This window comes from Oryctolagus cuniculus, chromosome 1, assembly GCF_051225735.1.
Source record: "Oryctolagus cuniculus isolate XC-2025 breed Fujian yellow rabbit chromosome 1, ASM5122573v1, whole genome shotgun sequence".
NCBI classification, from domain to species: Eukaryota; Metazoa; Chordata; class Mammalia; order Lagomorpha; family Leporidae; genus Oryctolagus; species Oryctolagus cuniculus.
In genome coordinates this window covers 236,772,962-236,794,186 of record NC_142867.1, presented here as the reverse complement: position 1 = coordinate 236,794,186, position 21,225 = coordinate 236,772,962, and the positions used below count along the sequence as shown (strand labels likewise).

The following is a 21,225-nucleotide window of genomic DNA, read 5'->3' as shown; positions in this document are numbered from 1 at the left end:
GGAGGCTGGGGCTGTGCCTCTTGGCTCTGCTTGCACCCCTGTCCTGGGGTCCTGGATAAGTCCCTCCCATCACCCCCACTGTGGCCAGCACTGGCCCCTAGGCCCCTCTCTTGGACTGCCCAGCCTGTCATGCCCACCCCAGCCCCTGCCGCCCCTGCCCCGGCCAAGGCTCCAGCAGTGCCGGTCCCTCTCCTGGGCGGCTGTCCCTCTGGGCTCCCACGCGATGTCACACACATCTTGGGGACCCGAGGGGAGGGCCCAGGGTCCTGTGGCCCAAAGATACAAAAGGTCTGCACTGCTGGCCTGGGAAGTGTGGCCTCTGGCCCTGGCTCCATGTCCCCTGTCCCACGCTGTCCCAGGGTCACCGGACAGGCCGAGCAGAGCCAAGCCTGCCTCTGACTGCTTCAGGGCCACACTCTGAAGTCCCAGGGGATGGCTCCCCCTCCCCAGCCGGGGCCCCCGCCCGCCCCCCGGCCTCCTGTTTGTTCGCAGACAGCTCCCGTTATCAGCAGAGAACACACACAGGAAGTCCGGCCGGGAAGGGCCCGTCCCAATCCCGATTTACGGGGGACGGAGCATAAAAAGCCGCCCTTCCTTGGCCGGGAGGAGCCTCCCCGGCCGCAGCGTCCACCCGCTCACGAGATGCAGGCTGCAGTGCGGTGGACAGGCGGGCAGTCCTTGGGAGGGCGGCCGCTGGGCTCCAGGCTCCGGCACGGGGCAGGGTCGTGGCGGTGGCCATGGCCAAGCCTCGGCCCAGGCAGCATCAGGTATGGCGGGGGGCCCTGGAGGGGCAGGGAGCGGGCAGGGCTCTGGAGCCTGCTCCCTGGACGACGGTGCCGTCCCCACTGCGCACGGGGGCCCTGGGAGGAGCATCCTTGGCTGAGCGAGCACCTACCGGGGGCGGCCCGGTCTGGATCCCAATGCTGTCATCCCACGGTGACGCCGGAGCCCCAGCTGCCCAGGGGCTGCCGCTGTGGCCCGGCACCCTTCCTTCCCCTTGACCTCCCACCTCTGACCCCACCCCGCTTCCCTGGAGAAGCCCCCGGGGCGGCTGTGAGGCTGAACCCAGCAGGGGGGCTGGGTCCCTTCACTCGCCTCTTCCGAGCCCCGGGGGGCACCAAGGGCTGGTGCTGCCTGTTTCCCCGGCAGTGGAGGCGCACTCTCGGTGGGGGGGCATTGGGGAGGGGGCTTGGCCCCAGAGGAAGGAACCCCAAAGCCGGATCTATGGCCAAGATGCTCCCCTGCTGGGCTGGACTTGGGGTGCCCATGCCTCGGCAGGGGTGTGCACGGGCAAACGGGAGACCCTGTCAGCCCTGTGGACCCGGGGTGGGGGGTCCCACGCTCTCCCTCTCTCTCAGGCTCCGCCCTGAGCAGCTGAAGCCCCATCCCAGAGACCCCCGAGCCCCAAAGCTGCCACAGGCCTCCCGCTTCCCCCACTGTGATCTCAGAAGAGCAGGCAGGAGCTCAGGCCTCGGCCCCAGGCCGGACAGAGGCTCAGGCAGCAGAGGGCGGCAGGGATGTCAAAGGTCAGGCGGCCACAGGTCGGGGGGTGCCCAGCCAGCCCCCACAGCGGCGGGCCCTTCCTGGGGACGTGTGTCTGTCTCACCGCACAGAGCCGACAGCGAGAGCTCCAAATGGCACTGTCCGGTGGGCAGGCGGCCGGCTGGCACAGGCTCAGCTTGGAGCATGGTGGGGCAGACGGGTGGCGGGGGCTCAGGAGGGGGTCTGCAGGCCTGGGGCGGCCCGAGGCTGGACCCGGGGCCCATTCCCAGGCGGTGGTCATCAGAAGGACCAAAGCTCTGCCAAGGCACTGACCCACGCCCCGTGTCTGGCCTGCAGGTCCCGGCACTGCCCGGAAGCGCAGCAGCCGCCAGTGTCCGGGGAATGACGAGCCGCCCCTTGGCAGGTGAGTGGGCAGCCCTGTGGCGCCTCTGACCGGGGCCCAGGCTCGGGCTCCAAGGACTGGGGAGGTGATGCACACCCTGGGGTCCCCCGCTAGGAACTCAGAATGGGAGTGACCACAGGGCTGGGAGGACGTCCTGGGCTGCGGAGCGACCCCGGGGAGCACGGGGGTGGCCCTGCCGTCCCCCCCACGCTGGCCGTCCCAGCAGCTCCTACTCTGGCCCTGCCTGTGATCTTGGGCCAGTCCGGGTCTCTGGGCCTGGGGGTGGGGGTGTCCACACCCCTACCCTGCCCACAGCTCCAGGGACGTCATTGGTCGCCAGCTCCCAGGGTGGGATCTGACCCGGCCGTCAGTCTGGGTGCTCTGAGCCGTGAGCCGAGGCACCCCCACCCCACGTCCCAGAGGCCACACTCCCCGCAGCGACTCCCGGGGTGGGGTGCGCTCAAGCAGGGGTCGCAGCCCCGACTGCTCGCTGACTCACTGCCCCGCCGCGGGGCCTCAGTTTCCCCATCGGCGCAATGGGGGCGGGGCGAGCCGAGGCCAGGGTTGAGGGGGCCGCGAGCCCACGGGGGGGGGGGGCGGCGGGGGCAGGGCTCCGGCAAGGCCGCCAGGTGGGGCGGGGCCGGGGGCGGGCCGGGGCGGGGCTCAGGGCCCCCACAGCGCGGGCTCGCGCGGCAGCGGCGGCGGCGCGTGCGCGCCCCAGATCGGCGGTGAGTGCGGAGGAGCCGGGCGCGCGGGCGGGGGGCGCCGGGGTGGGGGTCTGCTCGCCGCTCGGCTGCGGGCGGCGGCGGAACCCTCGCGGCGGGAGAGGCTGGAGAGCCGCTGGGCGCGGCGGTGGGGGCGGCCCCGGGGGGCGGGCGCAGAGCGATCGCGGGGACCCGGGAGGCGAGGGCCGGGGGCGCCCGCACCCCCAGTCGGGTCCGGAGAATGGGCCGGTGGCCGTGGGGCGCGGCTCCCCCTGCCGGTGACGCCGACGCTGCCGGCCTGCGGGGGGCGGGGGCGCCGCAGCCCCCTCCCTGCCCGGGGCGCGCGCATCCACCAGGGCCCCTGGGCCGGGACCCCGCAGCCCAGTCCTGGGGGGCCGCCGACGCCGCCCATCTTCCCGCCCCCATGGGGTTGGCCGTGCAGGGGAGGGGGCGGCGGAGGGGACGCCCCCACAGAGGCCGTCGGCTCGCCCCGCACCTGACGTCCCGGTGCCCTGTGGCCCCGGGCTCCCCCTCCTGGGGCGTGGGGGGCGGGGGCGCGGGGGGCGCCACTCGAGGGGCCAGGCCGGGGGTCGCTCAGCGCCGCGACACAGACGGGAAATGAGATTTGCCGAGGCCAGCAGCGGCTCCTGCTCCTCAGCCCAGTTCCCTTTCCAGACGGGATCACGAGGGCCTGGACGGGCGTGCGTGGGGCCTGCGGCTCTGCCTGGCACCGCTGCCCCCTGCCCACTGCCAGGCCTGCCCTTAACGGAGCCCCCAGGACCCCCACCCGTGCCCCGACACCTGCACCCCCCAGAGGACCCTGCCCTCGCCTCCCTTGCACACGGTGGGGCCTGGCCAGCAGCCAGGGATGGGCACCTGCCCTTGGGGTCACTGTTTAGGAGCCGGCCTGTGAGCCACCGCAGGGGCCACGGGGAGCTTGGAGCTGGACAAGCTCTACCCCAGGCAGTGGCCGGCCTGAGGCTGGGGGAAGGGCAGCCCCCACCGTGAGAGCCCGGCACTGGCCTCCCCGGCCCCCAGGCCCCCTGACTGACCAGGATGCGCCTGCCACCCTTCCCCCCACTCCCTTCGTGGCCACATTCTGGCCTGGGGTTTCTCACATTCTCAGGAAGTCTGGCCAGGCCTCCTGGCTCCCCCCACCCCACAGTGGCTCTGTCCCCCTTCCCCGCCCCTCCCCACGTGGGCCTCCGGCGTGGCTGCTGGCCCGGCCACAGGTGCACTCCAGAGGGGAGGGGCCCCTCCTAACTGCAGCCGCTCCCCACACCTGCGCCCTGAATCCACGGGTCCCAGCCGGCGGGGCTCCCGGTGGCCCGGGACGGCCCTCGCCGACCGGGAGTGGGGTGCAGCCGGCCCTGCCCCGCCGTTACCAGGAGGACACTCACCCTGTGCCCCAGCTTCCCGGCCTTGGGGGCCCCAGGAGCCCCCCGTGGGGGCCCAGCATCTGTGGCTGGTGCTGCGTGGAGGGCAGAGCGGGCACTGTTGGGGGCTCAGCCCCTGTGGGGGAACTCACGGGCTGCTCCTTTGTGTCCAGGCCGCCCCGCGTGCAAGGCCATCCCAGCCGGACACCCCGGCCATGTGGGGCTCCCGGGAGCTGCTCCTGGTGTGGTTTCTGGTGCTGGCGGCTGGCGGCACCGAGCACGTCTACCGGCCCGGGTGAGCAGGGCCTGGGAGCCTGCACCTGTCCCCCAGCAGCCCCGAGACCTGGGGGCCGGGGGCCGCTCTGCTCTGGGGCTCTGGGGCGGGGAGGGCCCTGGCTCCGCCCCCTCCGACCCCCAGCTTCCCCTGCCTCCGTAGCCGCAGGGTGTGTGCGGTCGGGGTCGCCGAGGCGCCGGAGTCCTTCGTGCAGAGAGTGTACCAGCCCTTCCTCACCACCTGTGACGGGCACCGGGCCTGCAGCACCTACCGGTGAGGCCCCAGCCACGCGGCCCCGGGACAGCTGGGGGCGGGGCCAGTGAGGAGAGGGCCCGCCCCCTCCGCTTTTGGCCACCTGCCCATCCAGCTCTGCAGACTGCCCAGTTCTCATTCCCCTGGGATGCCTGGCTCGGGCGGCCCGGCCTGGAGACCCCCGAGCCCGCCCACCTCGCCCTGCGCCGGAGTGACCGGCCTCCAGCAGTGTGTGAGGGGCCGGCCCCGGGGCGGGGGGGAGCCATCGGCCACCCAGGGCTCAGGAAGGAAGCGGTGGGGTGGGGCCCTGTGGGAGAGGCTCTGGGCCCAGCTGCCCCTCTGGTAGGAGGCCCCAGGTCCTAGGCCACCGCCTGGCCGTGCAGTGCCTCGGGCCAGCTGGGCCATCCCTGGGGAGATGGCCTGTCTGCTCTGGGCCTCGGCTCCAGGTGTGCCTCACGTGGGGACAGCCCCTGCTGGGCCGCTGCACTGCCTGGGCCCCTCTGAGCCGCCCCCCTCGCCCCCAGGACCCTGTACAGGACTGCCTACCGCCGCAGCCCGGGGCCGGCCCCAGCCAGGCCTCGCTATGCCTGCTGCCCCGGCTGGAGGAGAAGCAGTGGGCTCCCTGGGGCCTGTGCAGCAGGTGAGGGCGCCCTGAACCCGCCACCTGCTGCTCTCCTGTCCCCCGGGAAGCACCCGCCCCCAGCCTTCCCCCTCACTCGTGGGGCCCTGGGGACCCAGAGTGGGTGTGACAGACCTCCCCCGCCCACAGCCGTATGCCAGCCGCCGTGTCGGAACGGAGGGAGCTGTGTCCGGCCCGGCCGCTGCCACTGCCCTGCGGGATGGCGGGGTGACACCTGTCAGACAGGTGAGGCTGGCTCCGCCCTGGGGGCCCCTGGAGAGGCTTCTCCCTGTAGGGCCTGCGGTCCCTGCAGCCGTGGCAGGCGGGCCTCCGGAGGGGCCGGCTGCGGCCCTGCCCCATCTGACGCCCCGCTCCCTGTAGACGTGGACGAGTGCAGCTCTGGCAGGTCCGGCTGCCCCCAGCCGGTGCCAGTGCTGGGAGGGGCACAGCCCCTCTGCGGACGGGAGGCTCTGCCTGCCCGAGGGAGGGGCCCCCAGCTCGGCCCCAAGCCCGCCGACAGGTGACTCAGCCCCTCCCCCCTGCTTTGCTGGGCCTGGGGAGCTGGCTGCTGGGGGGTGGCGTCTCCCTGGGGCTCGCCTGCACTTGGGGGGGGGAGCGGGGGCCCCAGGCTCAGACTGAGGCCCGGGCTCCCGCAGGTGCCACGGTAGGCGGGGGCCTCCCCCGGGACGGGGAGGGGGGCGGCTCTGGGTGGGGGTGGGGGCCTCGTCTCAGCCCCGTGCAGGCCCCACGGCCTGGAGGACACCGGCCGCGCCTCGCTGGTGATGGGACATTATTACTTTCGGTACGCGCTGTGCCACTTCAAACTCGTACCGTGAGTAATAATGCGCCGTCAGCAGCCCAGCACCGCAGCGCCGGGCACCGCGAGGACCTCCCGGCGCCCCGCCCAGCGCTCTGCCTGCCCGACTCAGCCCCTCATCTGCCCCCAGGGGCGGACGGTGCCGTGAGGGAGGAGGTGCGGCAGCTGCGGGCCAGGGTGGACGCGCTGGAGCAGGTGAGGCCCCGACGCTCCCTGGGACACGGCTGTCACCCGCGGGGTGGGGGTGGGGCTCCCTGTAAGGACCCTGTCCCAGGGGAAGCATCCTGGCTGCTGTCAGCCCTGGGGACTCCCCGGGACGGGACCCCCCCACTTCACCTGTCCACACCAGGACGGTCCTGTGGGGCCTCCCAGCGGGACTCTGGCCCAGCGACCCTGTTGGCTTCGCAGCAGCTGGGCAGGCGGGCACACCCGAGCCACCCGGCCTCTCCGAAACGCAGCTCTGTCTGGGGCGTCCAGAGCCCTGCTGGCCCCCGCTCGGCTCTCGGGGCGCAGAGGGGCGCGGGGCTGGCCGGCGTCACACGTGCCTTCCCTGCAGAGGCTGCAGCTGGCGCTGGCCCCGCTGCACAGCCTGGCCGCGCTGGCCTCGGAGCACGGGCTGCCGGACCCGGGCAGCCTCCTGGTCCACTCCTTCCGGCAGCTGGACCGCGTGGACTCTCTGAGCGAGCAGATCTCCTTCCTGGAGGAGCAGCTGGGGTCATGTGAGCGCCGGCCACGCCCCCAGGGGGCACTGGGTGCGGGGGGGGTGGGGGGGCTGAGGCTGGAGGGGGTGCTGAGCCCGCCTCCTTGTGCACCCCAGGCTCCTGCAGGAAGGAGCTGTGACAGGCCGACCGGCCTCCTGCGCCCCCGCCTGTGCTGGGCAGAAATCCCCTTCGTCTTCCTCAAGACTCGGGCATGGGGCGGGGCCCCTACTCCCCACGACCCCGGGGGCTTCCAGGGTGGGTAACTCGCCCCCAGTTCTTTGTCAGAATAAAAACAAGGCTTGATTGGCGGACGGAACTGGGCCCCAGCAGGCCCGGGGCTCTGTGTGTGTGTGGGGGGAACGGAGCTCCAGGGCAGCAAAGGGCCTGGTCCCCATGCCCAGGGGAGGCCACAGGGCCAGGCCGGCCCCACCTGCACCTGGGGCCACAGGGCAGACCCCAGGCTCCTCCCCGTGCACGCCCCCTGGATGAGGCCCACCCCCCAGAAGGAGCAGGGTGTGTGTGTGTGTGTGTGTGTGTGTGTGTGTGTGTGGCTGCTCTGTGAGTGACCGCAGCGTACCCGGCACTTCCCAGAGTTCCTTTATAAAAATAACCGAGACAGCGTTGACAGCGAGCAGGCCTCGAGGCTGGGGGGAGCAGGCCCCGCCCTCCGGCTCCAGTGAGACCACCGGGAGGGAGTCCCAGCCCCTGCCGGCCTGTGGTCTGCGCACGCAGTGGGCTCTGTCCCCGCCTGCTCCGAGCCGTCCCAGGACCTGGTGCTGCTGCTCCTCCGCTGGCCTGGGGCCCTGGGCGCGAGGCCAGTCTGCCCCGGGCCCTGGCCCTGAATGACAGCCAGGCGGCCAGTGGGCGGTGCAGTGCTACTTGGCAGCCGGGGGGGGGGGGGGTCCCTCAGTCCGTCCTCGCACAGGCCCTGCCCGTCCCCCCAGCTGTGGCCGGGGCTACTGAGCGGCCTGGGCCCTGGACCCCTCGGCCGCCCCGTCCCCCTGGGGCGTCTTGGATATGTGCAGAAAGGTGCTGCGCATGGCCTGGTGGCAGGTGTCCAGGAGCGTCGGGACGTCGGCCACGGTGAGGCCGCTGGTGGGGACGGCGTCCAGCACTTCCACCCTGATGGTTCCTGGCGGGGGGGGGGGGGTGGCGTCAGCCCGGGGCCCCTGCTCCTGCCGCCCACGGCAGCGTCTCCGCCCCACAGCGTCCCCAGCCCCCCTGACTTCCGTCCCCAGAAACCCGTGGGGTCTTAGATATGGGAGACAGAGTTGGCTTCCGCCAGCCCGGAACTGGAGGGGTTCGCGGGCGGAGGCCATGTGCTCCCGGGTGCCCCCTGCCCAGCACGGTGCGCGCAGGCCCCGGCCACCAGGGACAGGAAATGAGGGGAGGCCGTAGGGGGCCACAGCTGCGTCCTGGGAAGCTCTCGGGGCCCCCAGCTGCCCAGTCCTGGTCCCCGCGGTGCCCACCCAGGCCCCGGGCATGCGGACCGCACCTGAGGTGAACAGCTTCGTGCTGATGTCGTAGAAGGAGGAGAAGGACGAGTAGACCACGGGGATGATGGGCACCTGTGACAGAGACGGGCAGCGGGGGCGGCGGCAGGGGACCCGCCCCATCCCGCCTGGCCTGGGGCAGCTGCAGGTCCACAGGAAGCCTTCCTGGGTCAGCCCCGGGCATTCAGGGGCCGGAGGCAGCACCCTCCCTCCCCACCCGCTACCCCGCCCAGGGAGGAGTAGGGGGCGGGGCCTGCTGGTGCCCGGCAAGTCCAATGGCGTCCACTGGTGCCTGGGGTAATCATTAACCCCAAGGCAGCCACAGAGGCTGTAGGGAACAGGCCCTGGGGGAGGGGAGGGGGACGGCGGGAGACACAGCCCGGGCAGCCCAGGGACCCCAGGAGCACACGGCCTCCTCCAGGACCTGTCCTGCTCCCTCCCCTCCCCCACTGCCGCCGGCAAGGGGGTGGAGACCTCAGCCCCAGGTGGTGCTGGGTGGAGAGCCCAGGTCTCAGCCCCACCCCACTAGCTAGGAGCCTCTGGAGGTTTCCGAGGCCTTGCACCAGGGGGCGCTAGAGCCCACCTGGCTGGGCTGAGGGCAGAGAAGCTGAGACCCCAGCCCTGCCTGGACCCCTGCCCGCAGCCTGGGCACCCGTCAGCACAGGGGCAGGGTGGGCGGGGCAGCCTTCGCCCACCGGACGCCCCGCCCACACCCCAGCCTCATCACCCCCTTCCCAGGTGTCCCTGGAACACACTACAGTCCCGAAGGACCCAAAAAGCCCAAAGTGCAGAGGTGGCGCCCGCGGCTCTCTCGGCCTAAGCCCCAGTCTGGCCCCACCAGGTCCAGGCTGCCCACTGCCAGGCCTCCATCCCCGCCGACACGGGCGCGAGGCTCCTGGGACCCGAGAGCCCGGGCGTGCAGGGGCCACCAGGGTCGGGCGCCTAGCGTGGAGGGGAGGGGCTGGCCTCGTGGGAGCTGCAGGGGCGGGAGGCCCGGGGGACAGCAGGCCTCTGCCCGTCCGGGCAGTCCCCTGGGCCTGACCCGTGCGGCCCGAGTCCTGGCCTACCTGGGCCTGGATCGCCAGGTAGAAGGCGCCTTTCTTGAAGGGTAGCAGGTCGCCGTTGGTGTTGCGCGTGCCCTCGGGGTAGATCCACACTTTGAGCTGCAGGGGGCAGAGGCGGGCGGCTGCGGCCTGGGCTGTGCCACGGAGGCCCCCGGGACACCCCCCCCCCCCCCCCGCCCCGGCCGGCACTCACGTTCTCCCTGACCATGCGCTCGCTCAGGTCGGCCATCACGCTCACGGCGGTGCTGGAGCGCTGACGGTTGATGAAGAAGACGCCGCCCAGGTACATGATGAGGCCCACGGGCCCCAGGAACAGCAGCTCCCGCTTGGCCACCTGCACACAGCGCCTGGGGAGCACCTCCATGAGGCCTGCGGGGACACGGGACGCGGGGCGGCGTCGGAGCAAAGGCCACGCCCCCGCACCGCCCCCTCCCCGCGGCCCCGCCCCCCGCCCCGCCCCCTCCCCGCGGCCCCGCCCCCGGCCCCGCCCCCCGGCCCCCCGCCCCTACCCATCATGTCCAGGATGCTCTGATGGTTGGAGATGATGACACACGGCTGCTCCACCTCCAGCTTCGGCCGGCCCCGGACCTCAAAGCGGATGCCGTACACGTACTTGAAGCCCCGCACGAACCAGCTGATGATGCTGTGGGCAGAGCTGCCGTGAGCCGGGGGCCTGGGGGCCTGCGGAGCCCCGCGGCCGCCGCCCCCACCCCAGCTGGCCGGCCAGAAGCAAGCAAGGCAGCCACTGAGGGTGGCCCTCCCTGCCCGGCCCCGGGTGCTCAGCCCGGCGCGGGGGCGAGCTGGCGGGCAGCAGGAAGTGCCCGGCTGCTCCTCTCGGAGCCCGGGCAGAGGTCGCAGGGCCACGTGGGCGCAGCGGGGCCCCCACACTAACGCGAACCGGGCCGAGCGCGTCAGGCCAAGCCAGCGTTCTTCCTGCTCAACCGTGGTGCAACCCACTTAACGCCGAGTTCCACCTTAACCGCCATCGGGCCCGGCTCAGGGACGCCGGCACCTCCACGCCGCACCACGGCCATTTCCGGAACTTTCCACCGTCCCAAACCGAAATTCCAACCCACCCAACACTGACTACCCCTCTATCCCCCAGTCCCTGGTTCTCGGCCCACCCCACCCTGCGTCCGGGGAGCCGGGACCCAGAACAGCCGTCAGTCCCCGGATGGAAGCTGGGGGACGCCCCCAGGACCCCCAGCCGGAAGCACCCCCTCAGCCATCAGGGCACCTGGGGCCCCAGGTCCCTCGCCAGCTCCAGGGTCACCACGGGGACAGGAGGAGACGCCAGCGAGCACTTCCCCAAAGAGCGACAGCCCAGCATCCAACACCCAGGACCAAGGGCCGACCCGCGAGCCGGCAGACGCAGGCTGCGACCGGGGCCCTGCTTCTGGCCGGCACAGGAGCGCGGTGGCTCGGCCTCCGCTGCGATGCCCGCGTGCCTTGGAGAGCCGGTTCGGCTCCCGGTCCTCTGAGGCAGCTCCCTGCAAACGCGCCCGGGGAAAGTGCTTGGGCCCCGGCCACCCGCGTGGGAGACCCCGGTGCAGCTCCTGGCTTCGGCCCGGCCTGGTCCCGGCCGTGGCGGTCATCAGGGGAGTGAACCAGCGGGTGGAGGATCTCTTTCCCCCTCGGCCTTTCAAATAAACAAATCTTTGAAAGACAACAGTGGCCCTGCCCCATGCTTTCTGTGGGCGCAGCCGAGGGCCCCGCCCGCCGGTGCTGGCACGGCGCTGGGCACCGTGAGCTGCTGGCCGTGGGCGCCCTCGCCCACCGGTTCCCTCGGGGCAGCTGGCAGTGGCCGGGGCACTTTGATCTCCTCCAGGAATCCCGCCTGAGGCAGAGCGCCTGGGACGCAGGGAGGAGATAGCCCCGGGCGGGCGCACCCCCAGCCCCGGAGTCTGATGCCCCACACCTGAGCTGAGGGGCCAGGTGACTCCCAGGTGCACGGAAAACGTCACGGTCACCTTCAGGCTGCAGAGGGCGCTGCTGAGACACCTCAAGTCCAAAAAGAGCCCCGACCCCAACCCTGCTCCCCGGCACTGGAACCACAGCCGGCTGGACGGACCGCCCCCCCAGCCTGCCGCGCGGGGCACCTGCTGCGCACCAAGCACCCTGCCCAGGGCCCCACAGCTGCCACACGAGGAGCTCCCCCCCCCCGGCCGGGGTGTCAGGGCAGCACTTCCTGCCCGGCTGCCTTGCCCTGGGCACCCAGTCCTCCTGTGTCCACACACGCCGTCCCGCCCCGAGCTCCCACGGGAGTATGGGCTCCCCTCTCCCCCACAGGAGCCGGGGCCTCACAGCCTGGGGGGCAGGTGTCACTGTGCTAGGCCCAGGGCACGGTCCCAGCTGCCGTTCCTCACGGTCCCCCCTTCCCCAGCTTCTCTGGGAGCGCCACTGGCCACTGCCAGGCCCGGCGTCCTGGCTGCCCAAGCCTGGCCCTGGGTTGGACTGGGAGCGGGTCCTGGATCCTCCCTTCCCGCTGTGACCTTGGGCAGTGCCCTTGCCCTCCTCTCACTTCCCTTACCGCGTGAAAAGGCGGGGACACAGAGGTGCTACAGGGGCGGGGCTGGCACAGCCAGTGGCCCCTGCTGGACACCGAGGGGCCCCCCGAGAGTGGCTGTGACGGCAACGAAAAGCAAAACCCCGCATAAATCAAGGGGAAGCCCCCCTGCCCCAAGACGGCCAGGTGCCCCATGGCTCCACACCTGCCCGGAGCTGCCGGGAGGTCAAGGCCACGGCCAGAGCACTGCCCCGGCTGTCCTCGTGGGAGGCCGCTCGCTGACCCTTGCCCTCCGCTCCTGTTCCAGGAGACCTGGGTTGGACCCCACGGGCCAGGCCGGGCTTTCACAGAGACGAGCTGGGGCTCTCCGGGGCCTGCGCAGGAGCCCCGCCTCCTCCGGCGTAGGGGACGGCGCCCTGCGAGGACGCCCGGCATTGCAGCAGGTTTCCCGCCAGCTCTTGGGAAGGCTGGAGCTGCAGGGCAGGGGCGGGGAGGGGCGGGAGACTCTGCCCCAACTCACCAACGCGTGGCAGGGCCTGGCCCGGGCGCTCAGGACACCCGTGGGGAGGCCCCACCTCGTGGTCAGGGCCAGAGCCGAGCCGGCCGCACACAGGGATCCCAGTGTCCCCGTCCCACCTGCTGGGACCAAACCTCTCCGGACACCCACGAGTCCGCTGGCCTGCTGGGGGCGGCACGTGCTGCCCAGGGCGGGAACGACGCCGGCCCGGCCTTGGGGAGCGGCTGGCACCACCAGGTGGCCGTTCCATTCTGAGTCCGGTCCCGGGGGTCAGGCTGCACACCCCGTTCCTCTCCGGCCACAACAGCTGTGCCCCTGGCCCTGGGAACGGCCAGGCCAAAGCAGGCGGCAGCTCTCGGGGCCCCCGGCTGCCCGGTCCTGGTCCCCGCTGGTGCTCCAGAGTGCACTCCATCCGTTAAGCGGCGTTATCTGGCTTCCTGGCCCTGCGGGGCACCCAGAGGCAACACACACAGCCCCTCTGGGCTCTGGGCACACGGGGGCGTCCTGGGGCAGGGGGGCTCGCGTGCACCCAGCCTGGGAGGGGTGCTGCCCTGAGGAGCCCCTGCCTCAACAGCTCGGCCTCCCTGGGCACCCGGCTGCTCGGCCGTCCATGGGCAGGGGCGTGGGCAGAGTGGGGCCGCCCCTCCCAGAGTTCCCTGCAGAGGCCACGCCCCCAGCCCCTGGCCCCGGGCAGCACGCACAGGAAGTGAACAGAGTCCGGGCGGTGGGACCGCGGGCAGCTACCTCTCCTGCTTGCGCACTCAGGCCTTGCTCAAGTGGGGCACGTGCCATTGTGTTCCTCGCACCGGGTGAGGTCCTGGCCCACCCAGGCTCAGGGGGCCCGAAGTGAGGGGGGCAGGGGGCCGGTCGGTCAGCAGCACCCGCCACTCCCACCCTGGACGGGCCCCTCCCCCACTCTGCCGTCCCACTGCCACTCTCTCTGCTGGGACTTGTCAAAGGGACACAGGGCCTGGGGTGCAGCCCCTGCGTCCAGTCCTCCCTTGTCCCCGGGGACCCACAAGCCACCAGAACAAAGCACCTGCTGTCGCCCAGCCCGTCCCGTGGCCACCCGGTCAGCCAGACTCAGGGTGGGGCGCGCGGTCCTGCTGGTCTGGCCAGCCTGCCAGGCCCAGCCATCGCCTCAACTTTGAAGTTCAGTCGGCAGCCGGGAAGGAGAGGCCAGGCCTCTAACAGACAAGGAAGCCGCCGGCCCTGAGGCCAAGTCGGGGCCCCAGGATCCCCGGGACTCCCTGCAGGCCTCCCTGGGCCAGCGGGCAGCACCCCCCCAGCAGGCCCTCCCTCCCACTCCGCAGCTCCAGGAGCTGAGTGGGGGTCCTGGCCTCAGCCTCCCCCCCAGCAGGCTCCCCCCAGGGAAGAGGCTGGACCGGCATCACCCAGCTGGCCCTGGACGGGGGAGGGGGCCCCGGACACACACCGGCGCCGCTCTCTCCCCCTCCCCCTCCAAGAGTGGCGAGGGCGGGAGCAGTGGTCGCTGCCCCTGGACCCCCGTGAGTCCCAGTGCCCTCTGACCCCGGGCCACGGCCAGGAGACCATTGCAACGGCCACCAGCCGAACAGTCCAAGCGGGGCAGAGAGACATGTGGCAACAGCCCCTGGGGATGGCAAGGGGGGAGAGGCCGGCAGGAGCCTCCCCTCGCGCAGCCACGCCCCCCAGGAGCAGCCCCCGGCCGACCGTTGGAGTCCGCCCAGCCCGCCCCCGCCCCCGCGCCCTGAGGGCACTCGCTCGCCGCCGGAGCCCGGGCGCCGACTCCCCCTGGCCGGCCCGCACCGGGGCAGCTCCGGTCCGGTCTCCCGCCCTCCCGGGAAGCCGGTGCGGACGGGAGAGGAGGGGGCACCTGCAGGCGCGCTCGGACACAGGTGCATCCCTCCCCTGGGGCGGCCCGGGGCGCGGGGGCCCCGTCCGCGCCGTCCCGCCTCGCTTTCCCGGCCCCGCCCCGCCCGGAAGGCGCCCGGCTCCCCGCACGCCGCGGCCGAGGCCCGGGCGCCCGCTCGCGCGGGGCTCTGACGCAGCTCGGCGGGCCCCGGCGGGGCGGGCGGCGCGGGCGCCCCCTCCCCGGCCCGCTTGCCTCATGTTCTCCACCGTGCGGCCGCCGTGGCGCAGCAGGCAGACGAGCGAGGCGAGCGCCGACACGGCCAGGCACAGCGCGCAGTAGAGCGCGATCCTGGCGCAGAAGTTGGCGGCGCGGTGCAGCCGCAGCAGCAGCAGCAGCCCCAGCAGCGCGGCCGTCAGCCAGGGCCACAGCTCCATGGCGCGGCCGCCACGCTGCCCCGACGGCGCGGCCCCCCCGCGCGCGCCCGCGCCCCTTATTGCGAGGGCGGAGGGCGGGGCGGCCGGGAGGAGCGAGCGCGCCCGCCCCGGAGGCGGCAAGGTGCGCCCCGCCCGCCCGCGTCGCCCGCCCCGCCCCGCGCCCCGCCCCCGGGCCCCGCGCCGCGAGCCCCTGCGCCCGGAGCCGGGGTCCCTAGGGCGAGCGGGAGGCGCAAGGGCGCTGCTACCGCGCGCCAGTCCCGGCGCCGCGCGGAGGGGCTCTGGGGCCCCGCCCCGGCAGCCAGCGCCCCCCCCCCCCCCCCCCCCGGCAGGACGCCAGGCCCCCTGGGTCTCCACGGGAGGGGCACCTGGGCGGGTCGCCGAACCCCACCCGCGGGGCCCGGAGGGCGCGGCGGCGGCCCGGGGCGGGGGCGGGGCGCAGAGGGACCGGGCGAGCTCCGAGGCGGGGCGGCGGGCGGGGTTCCCGGCCTCGGATGCCAGGGGCAGTGTGTCACCGCGGACGCTCCTGGTGCGGGGCCAGCCTGGACGTCAGGCGATTGTGTGCGCACCAGCCCAGCCTGGCGGCCAGCCGGGCCAGGCAGCCGTGGCCTGGGCAGCGCAGGTGGCCCCTCCCCGCGCGATCCTGTGCCCAGACGCCGCCCGGAGCGCAGCTGGCCGCTGCGTGCGTCTTCCCCTCGGGCGGGCCGTGCGCCCGGCTCTTGGGCCCTGCCTGGGTGGTGCTGGCCCCCTGCGCCTTCCAGCGGGAGGTGACCCGTTTCTGAAACCCCGCCCTCCCCCCCACCATGTGCCTGACTCCCAGGCCGCGGGCGGGAGCGCGCACTTCCTCTTCGGAGGAGCGAGGACTCCGCCCCGGGGGGCGGGCCGGCCCGCCTGGCCTGGAGCCACCGGCAGGTGTTCTGGGGCTTTTGGTCAGTGGTGCACTGTGCCACTGCCTCACACCGCCCAGTCTGCCGTCTGCCTCGGCCCTGGTCCCGGTCCACCCCGACGGTGGGACTGGCCAGCCTGTCTCTCTTCCAGTTCCTGGGACAGGATCGGCCCCACCCCAGGCCCGAGGGCCCTGGGCCTGCCCTGCTGAGCCTGGGCCGCCGGCTGGCTGCTGTGGGATTTTCTGCTTCCTCCACGGCCAGCAGTGAGGCCGGGGAGAGCGTGCAGGCGGGCACAGGCAGCGCGGTGGGCAGATGCTGGGGTCTGGAAGGGGCGGATCCCCACGGCCCTGGGACGCCCTTGGTGCTGTCCGTCTCCCTCTCCCTCACCCCAGGGCCCAGAACGACCCCTGGCACGAAGCTGGTGCACCAGACGGGCTCCGGCCGGCAGCCGCCGCTTCCCTGGGGTAGTGGGGGGGGGGCAGCAGGAATGCAGGGGCTCCTGACGACCCTGCTCATCCCCAGACCAGGGGCATTTGCCCGGTGACCCCTGCGCAGGCCGTACCCAATGTCACCTTTGCCACCAGCATGCTCCTCCCCAGGGAAGGAAGTGTGGAGAGCCGGCTTCCCTCCTGTGGGGCCGGGGGCGGGGCAAGCATGGGAGGGGCTGGGGGAGTGGCTCCAGGGAGCATTCCGGGCGGCCAGAGATTTTTCTGTAAAATCAGAGCTTCTCGGGCCCAGTGGGTTAAGCTGCCACCTGGGGTGCCAGGTCCCTGTGGGAGCTCCGCCCCCGATCCAGCTCCCTGCTCCCGCACCTGGGAAGGCAGCAGAGTGGCCCAGGCACTGGGGCCTCCGCCGCCCGGGGGGAGCCCCGATGGAGCTGCTGCCTCCTGCTTGGTCTTGCCTGGGCCTGGCTGTGCGGGCATCTGGGGAGTGAACCAGCAGGTGGAAGACCTCTCTCTCTGTCATCTGCATTTCAAATAAATAAATCTTTTAAACATTAATTAAACTGAGTTTAAAAGTTAATTTAAAGCCGGCGCCGCAGCTCACTAGGCCAATCCTCCGCCTGCGGCGCCAGCACACCGGGTTCTAGTCCCAGTCGGGGCGCTGGATTCTGTCCCGGTTGCCCCTCTTCCAGGCCAGCTCTCTGCTGTGGCCCGGGAGTGCAGTGGAGGATGGCCCAAGTGCTTGGGCCCTGCACCCCATGGGAGACCAGGAGAAGCACCTGGCTCCTGCCTTCGGATCAGCGCGGTGCGCTGGCTGCGGCGGCCATTGGAGGGTGAACCAACGGCAAAGGAAGACCTTTCTCTCCGTCTCTCTCTCTCTCACTGTCCACTCTGCCTGTCCAAAAATAAAAAAAAAAGTTAATTTAAAAAGGAAATCCAGTTCTCAGCGCATGGCTTCTACGTGTGTTTGTTCCCAGAGTAGAGAAAGGCGCAGGCCGGGTGGGCGGAGCCAGGGCCTTCTGAGTCTGCCCCAACTCCCCGGGTGGGGGTCCTGCGGTCAGCGGCTGCTGGCCCTCCTGTCCCCCGCCTGCTGCCCGGGCCTTCGCTGGACCCCTGCCCCGGGCATTTACCCCTCTGCGTTGAGGCGCTGGCTCATTGGGGAAGCAGAGCGGGACCCAGTGCCGCCCTGGCTGCCGGTCGCTCCGGAGAGTAACCCAGCCGCGGGGCCTCAGTTTCCCCGTCTGTAAAATGGCTATGCTTGCATCGCCTGGCGTGGCTGGGCTGGGGGAAGCTCTCTGGGAAGCCACGCGGGACCCCACCCTTCCCTGTAAACCTGCCCAGGGCGGAAGACGTGGGGGAGCCAGGAGCCAGCGCAGCTGGGAGGGGCCGCCCCAGGCCACCCCTGGGGTGGGCGGGGCGGGCCTGCCCGCGTGTGGTCGGGTCCCTGGGTGGGTGTGCACGGGCCCCGGCTCTGCTCCACCACCTGTAAACAGACCAGGCTTGAATCTTTCATGAGCTCGAGCTTAAAAATAGATGAGGTGCCGCGTCCGGGCCCGATTCCCGGCCGGGTGCGGGCGGGGCCGCCCACAGCGTCCCCAGGCAGGCGGGCTCCCAGGGGCCCTGGCCAGGGTGTGCGGCGGGGCCCGGGCAAGGACACCGTCCGGAGCTGTCGGGTCATCAGCTGCAGCCGGGGTGGGGGCCGAGGGGCCCCCCATCAGCAGCCCCTCAGCCCCAGCCTCTCCTGCGCGTGACCTTGCGTGTGGAGGTGACACGGCCGGGCGACAGCTCACACGCGTGGCGGGCTGGAGCTGAAGCTCAGACCTTGGGAGGCCGGAGGTGCCGGAAGGCTGGGCATGGCCCCGGCGTCCTGGGCCCACAGCACTGCTCAGAGCCGGCCCCCAGCGCTGCCCCGGCCCCTGGAGGGCCTCGACCAGCAGAGGGCGTCTGTGGGGGTCAGACGGGCAGTGCGTGCTCCCCGTGTGGGGCGGCCTGACCCCTGGCCCAGCTGGCGTCCTGGGCTCAGTCAGCTGCTCTGGCCGTGCCCCAGGCCCCCAGCAGGGCAAGGAGGTCCCAGGCCCGGCTGTCACCTGCGCAGAGGTCGCCCTGGCTGGGGGAGGGCTGGCATCACTCCCACCCCCACCCCCACCCCCACCGAGCAGGCAGCACCCAGTCCCGCCCAGTGCTGGCCCCCACTGCGCACCCAAGCCAGCCGAGGTTGGGAGGGGGAGGGGCAGGGGGAAGGCCCTGCCCCTGGAGCCTCCTGGTGGCTCTGGCCAGGAGCCCAGCCTGGGGACGCCGCGGCCCCCCTCAGTCCTCTGCAGGGGAGGCCAAGGCTGGTGGTTTGGATTCAGCGGGCCCTCCCAGGCTGGCCACCTCGGCACGCCCCCTCCGCCCGTGGCCCTCCGTGTGCTGTCCTCGGTCAGGGAGATGTCCCTGGGGCTGCTGGGCCCTGGCTGCCTTCCTCTGCCGGACGCCGGGGTGGGGGTGGGGTGGGGCTTGCTCAGGGCTCAGAAGAGAGCAGCCGGGGCCTGGCATCGCCTGCAAGCTGGGCCAGGCCTGGGCGGTGGGAGCTGGCGCCGGGGTCCTGCGAGGTCCTCCCGGGGTCCCCAACCTCCCCTGCCTGCCTGCACGCCCTCTCTTGCCGGGGGCTCCCCGAGGCCGCTCTGTCTGCCTATCTGCCCCGGCACTGGCTCCTGGTGGGTGCTCAAGGCCCTGGGGAGTGAATGAGCTGCACCAGGGGAGGAACGGAGGCGCCTGCCACTCCCAGGGTGCGGGTCGGGGGGAGGCCAGGGCGCTGAGCTGAGCCCGGCCCACAGCCGGCCCCTGAGCCACGCACGGCACCTGCAGGGCGGCCCCCAATGTCACCCTAGGAGCCACAGTGCAGCCACCACTGGGCAGAGCCGGCCACAGGCGGCCCAGTGCCTCCGTCCCTCCTCTCCCTGGTGGAGACCCTGGGCTGTCTAAGCTCCGGCTTCCACATCCCGCATGCTCAGACACAGGGTGGCGCGGGCTAAGCTACCACTGGGGACACCCACGGCCTCTGTCGGGGCGGCCGGGGTCCCGTCCCGCCCCAGCTCCCCATCCAGCTCCCGACTGGGCCCCGGCACCACGCGGGAGACCCCAACGGAGCTCCAGGCTCCTGGCTTCGGCCTGGCCCAGGCCCGGCTGCCGCAGGCCTTTGGAGGGTGAACCAATAGGTGGAAGACCCCCGCTATCTCTGCCGCTTTGCCTTTCAAAGAAATAACTAAAAGAAATGTCGATTCTATCAAAAACAAAATCAAACACTGGGTGAGTGACCCAGAACCCTGCCTCCGCTGTAAACCCAGCTGATTCCACAAGGACCTGCGACCTCGTGCGACCCAGGGAGTGCCAGCACGAGACACGGGCTGTGGCGGGAGTGGGCAGGCCCAGGGGGCAGAGGGGAGCAGAGGACTACCCGGGACCACCGGCCCCGAGGCACAGGTCACGCACTGCACAAGTCCACAGGGTGCCCGCCGTGTGGCAGACCCAGAACCGCGGCCTTTGGCACCCGCCACACCCTGCTCTACGGGAGTCCTGTGCCAGCCCCACCCGTCTCTGGCCCAGAGGTGAGAGGCAAGGTCCAAGGGCTGGGCCCCCACGTGGCCCCACCCCACTGTGCACCTGGGCCTGAGTCAGGGCCTGGAGCAGATGGGGCACCCTGGGGATCCAGCCGGACCCCCGAGAGCGGGAGGCACAGCCCCACCCGCAGCCTGGGAGCAGCTCCTGGGCTGTCCCCCCGGCCTGGGGTCCCCAGAGTTAGCAAAGAACGGGACTCGGAGTTCAGAAGAGGGGGTACACGGGGCACGCATCCTTGTGTGTCCCTCCCTGCGCTGCGGTATCACTGGTTGTTCACACGACGCAGGTCTAAGCAGGTCCGGGGGTGCGGGGGTGCGGGGGTGCCGCCTGCTGGGCGCCTGTCTTCAGCCTCCGGCCCTTCCTCCAGCCGGCTCTTCGGCGGGCTGGGCAGCACTGCCCCCTGGTGGCCAGGCCCCAGAATGACGATGGCCGGCAGTGCGCGCGCGGCTCCCCCGGCCCTCGCTGTGTGGCGGCCCACGTGGCACCTCTGGCCCTGCAGGCAGCTGGCCAGCAGCGGAGGGTATCTTCGGCTCGGCGGTCACCCCTGGACTGTGCGTAGGGACTGAGCACTGCTTGGGTCCCACCTGTAAGATTTATTTACTCATTTTGAAATGCAGAGTCATAGACCTCTCATCCGCTGGTTCCCTCCCCAGAGGGCTCGTCGGGGGCAGGAGCCCAAGCACTTGGGCCGTCCTCCTCTGCCCGCACCGGCGCGTTAGCAGGGAGCTGGATCGGAAGCGGAGCAGCCGGGACTCGAACCTCTGCCCCGATGTGGGTGCCGGCGTCGCAGGCGGCAGCTCAGCCTGCTGTGCCGCCAGTGCCAGCCCCGGGGCCCCGCTGTGCCCCCCCCAGCAGCTGGTGCAGTGTCCCGTGGCTCTGGTGGACAGACCAGGCTGCATCTGTGGCTGCCCCGGCAGCACTGTCCCGGGTGTGGAGTCGGCGGCTGGTGAGGATGACCAAAGAAGCAGCCGGGCCTGAGCGGGGCCTGAGTTCAAGGTCACACACTCAGGGGTCAGCAGCAGCCACACAGCCTGCGGGCGGGAGCAGACCACACGACCAAGAACTGGGGGACAGGGAGTGCAACGGGGGACAGGGAGTGCACACGATGTCTCTGTGCCCCCCCAGGGTGACAGTGAGCTCTGAGGTCCCCTGTCCCCCCCCCCAGGGTGACAGTGAGCTCTGAGGTCCTGTGTCCCCCCCCCCGGGTGACAGTGAGCTCTGAGGTCCCCTGTCCCCCCCCCAGGGTGACAGTGAGCTCTGAGGTCCTGTCCCCCCCCAGGGTGACAGTGAGCTCTGAGGTCCCCTGTCCCCCCCCAGGGTGACAGTGAGCTCTGAGGTCCTGTGTCCCCCCCCCAGGGTGACAGTGAGCTCTGAGGTCCCCTGTCCCCCCCCAGGGTGACAGTGAGCTCTGAGGTCCCCTGTCCCCCCCCAGGGTGACAGTGAGCTCTGAGGTCCTGTGCCCCCCCCAGGGTGACAGTGAGCTCTGAGGTCCTGTCCCCCCCCCAGGGTGACAGTGAGCTCTGAGGTCCCCTGTCCCCCCCCAGGGTGACAGTGAGCTCTGAGGTCCCCTGTCCCCCCCCCAGGTGACAGTGAGCTCTGAGGTCCCCTGTCCCCCCCAGGGTGACAGTGAGCTCTGAGGTCCCCTGTCCCCCCCAGGGTGACAGTGAGCCCTGAGGTCCTGTGTCCCCCCCCCGGGTGACAGTGAGCTCTGAGGTCCTGTGTCCCCCCCCAGGGTGACAGTGAGCTCTGAGGTCCCCTGTCCCCCCCCAGGGTGACAGTGAGCTCTGAGGTCCCCTGTCCCCCCCAGGGTGACAGTGAGCTCTGA

At 72.0% G+C, this 21,225-nt stretch overlaps 2 protein-coding genes across 2 annotated transcripts; one reads left to right on the top strand and one right to left on the bottom strand.

Moving 5' to 3' along the window:
- Positions 1-605: 605 nt before the first annotated feature.
- EGFL7 (EGF like domain multiple 7) lies at positions 606-6,939 on the top strand. Its single transcript, XM_051841063.3, is given in 11 exon segments — positions 606-767; positions 1,840-1,906; positions 4,139-4,260; positions 4,402-4,512; positions 5,016-5,131; positions 5,261-5,356; positions 5,492-5,534; positions 5,536-5,630; positions 6,058-6,122; positions 6,484-6,646; positions 6,745-6,939. Coding segments are annotated over 9 exon segments (792 nt in total). The 5' UTR covers positions 606-767; positions 1,840-1,906; positions 4,139-4,180; the 3' UTR covers positions 6,768-6,939.
- Positions 6,940-7,212: 273 nt separating this feature from the next.
- Positions 7,213-14,586, bottom strand: AGPAT2 (1-acylglycerol-3-phosphate O-acyltransferase 2). Its single transcript, XM_051841065.3, has 6 exons — positions 14,295-14,586; positions 9,695-9,828; positions 9,379-9,554; positions 9,189-9,284; positions 8,124-8,196; positions 7,213-7,760 (listed from the first exon to the last, which is right to left on the bottom strand). The coding sequence occupies exons 1-6, from the start codon at positions 14,474-14,476 to the stop codon at positions 7,585-7,587; spliced, it is 837 nt and encodes a 278-aa protein (XP_051697025.2). The 5' UTR covers positions 14,477-14,586; the 3' UTR covers positions 7,213-7,584.
- Positions 14,587-21,225: the final 6,639 nt, after the last annotated feature.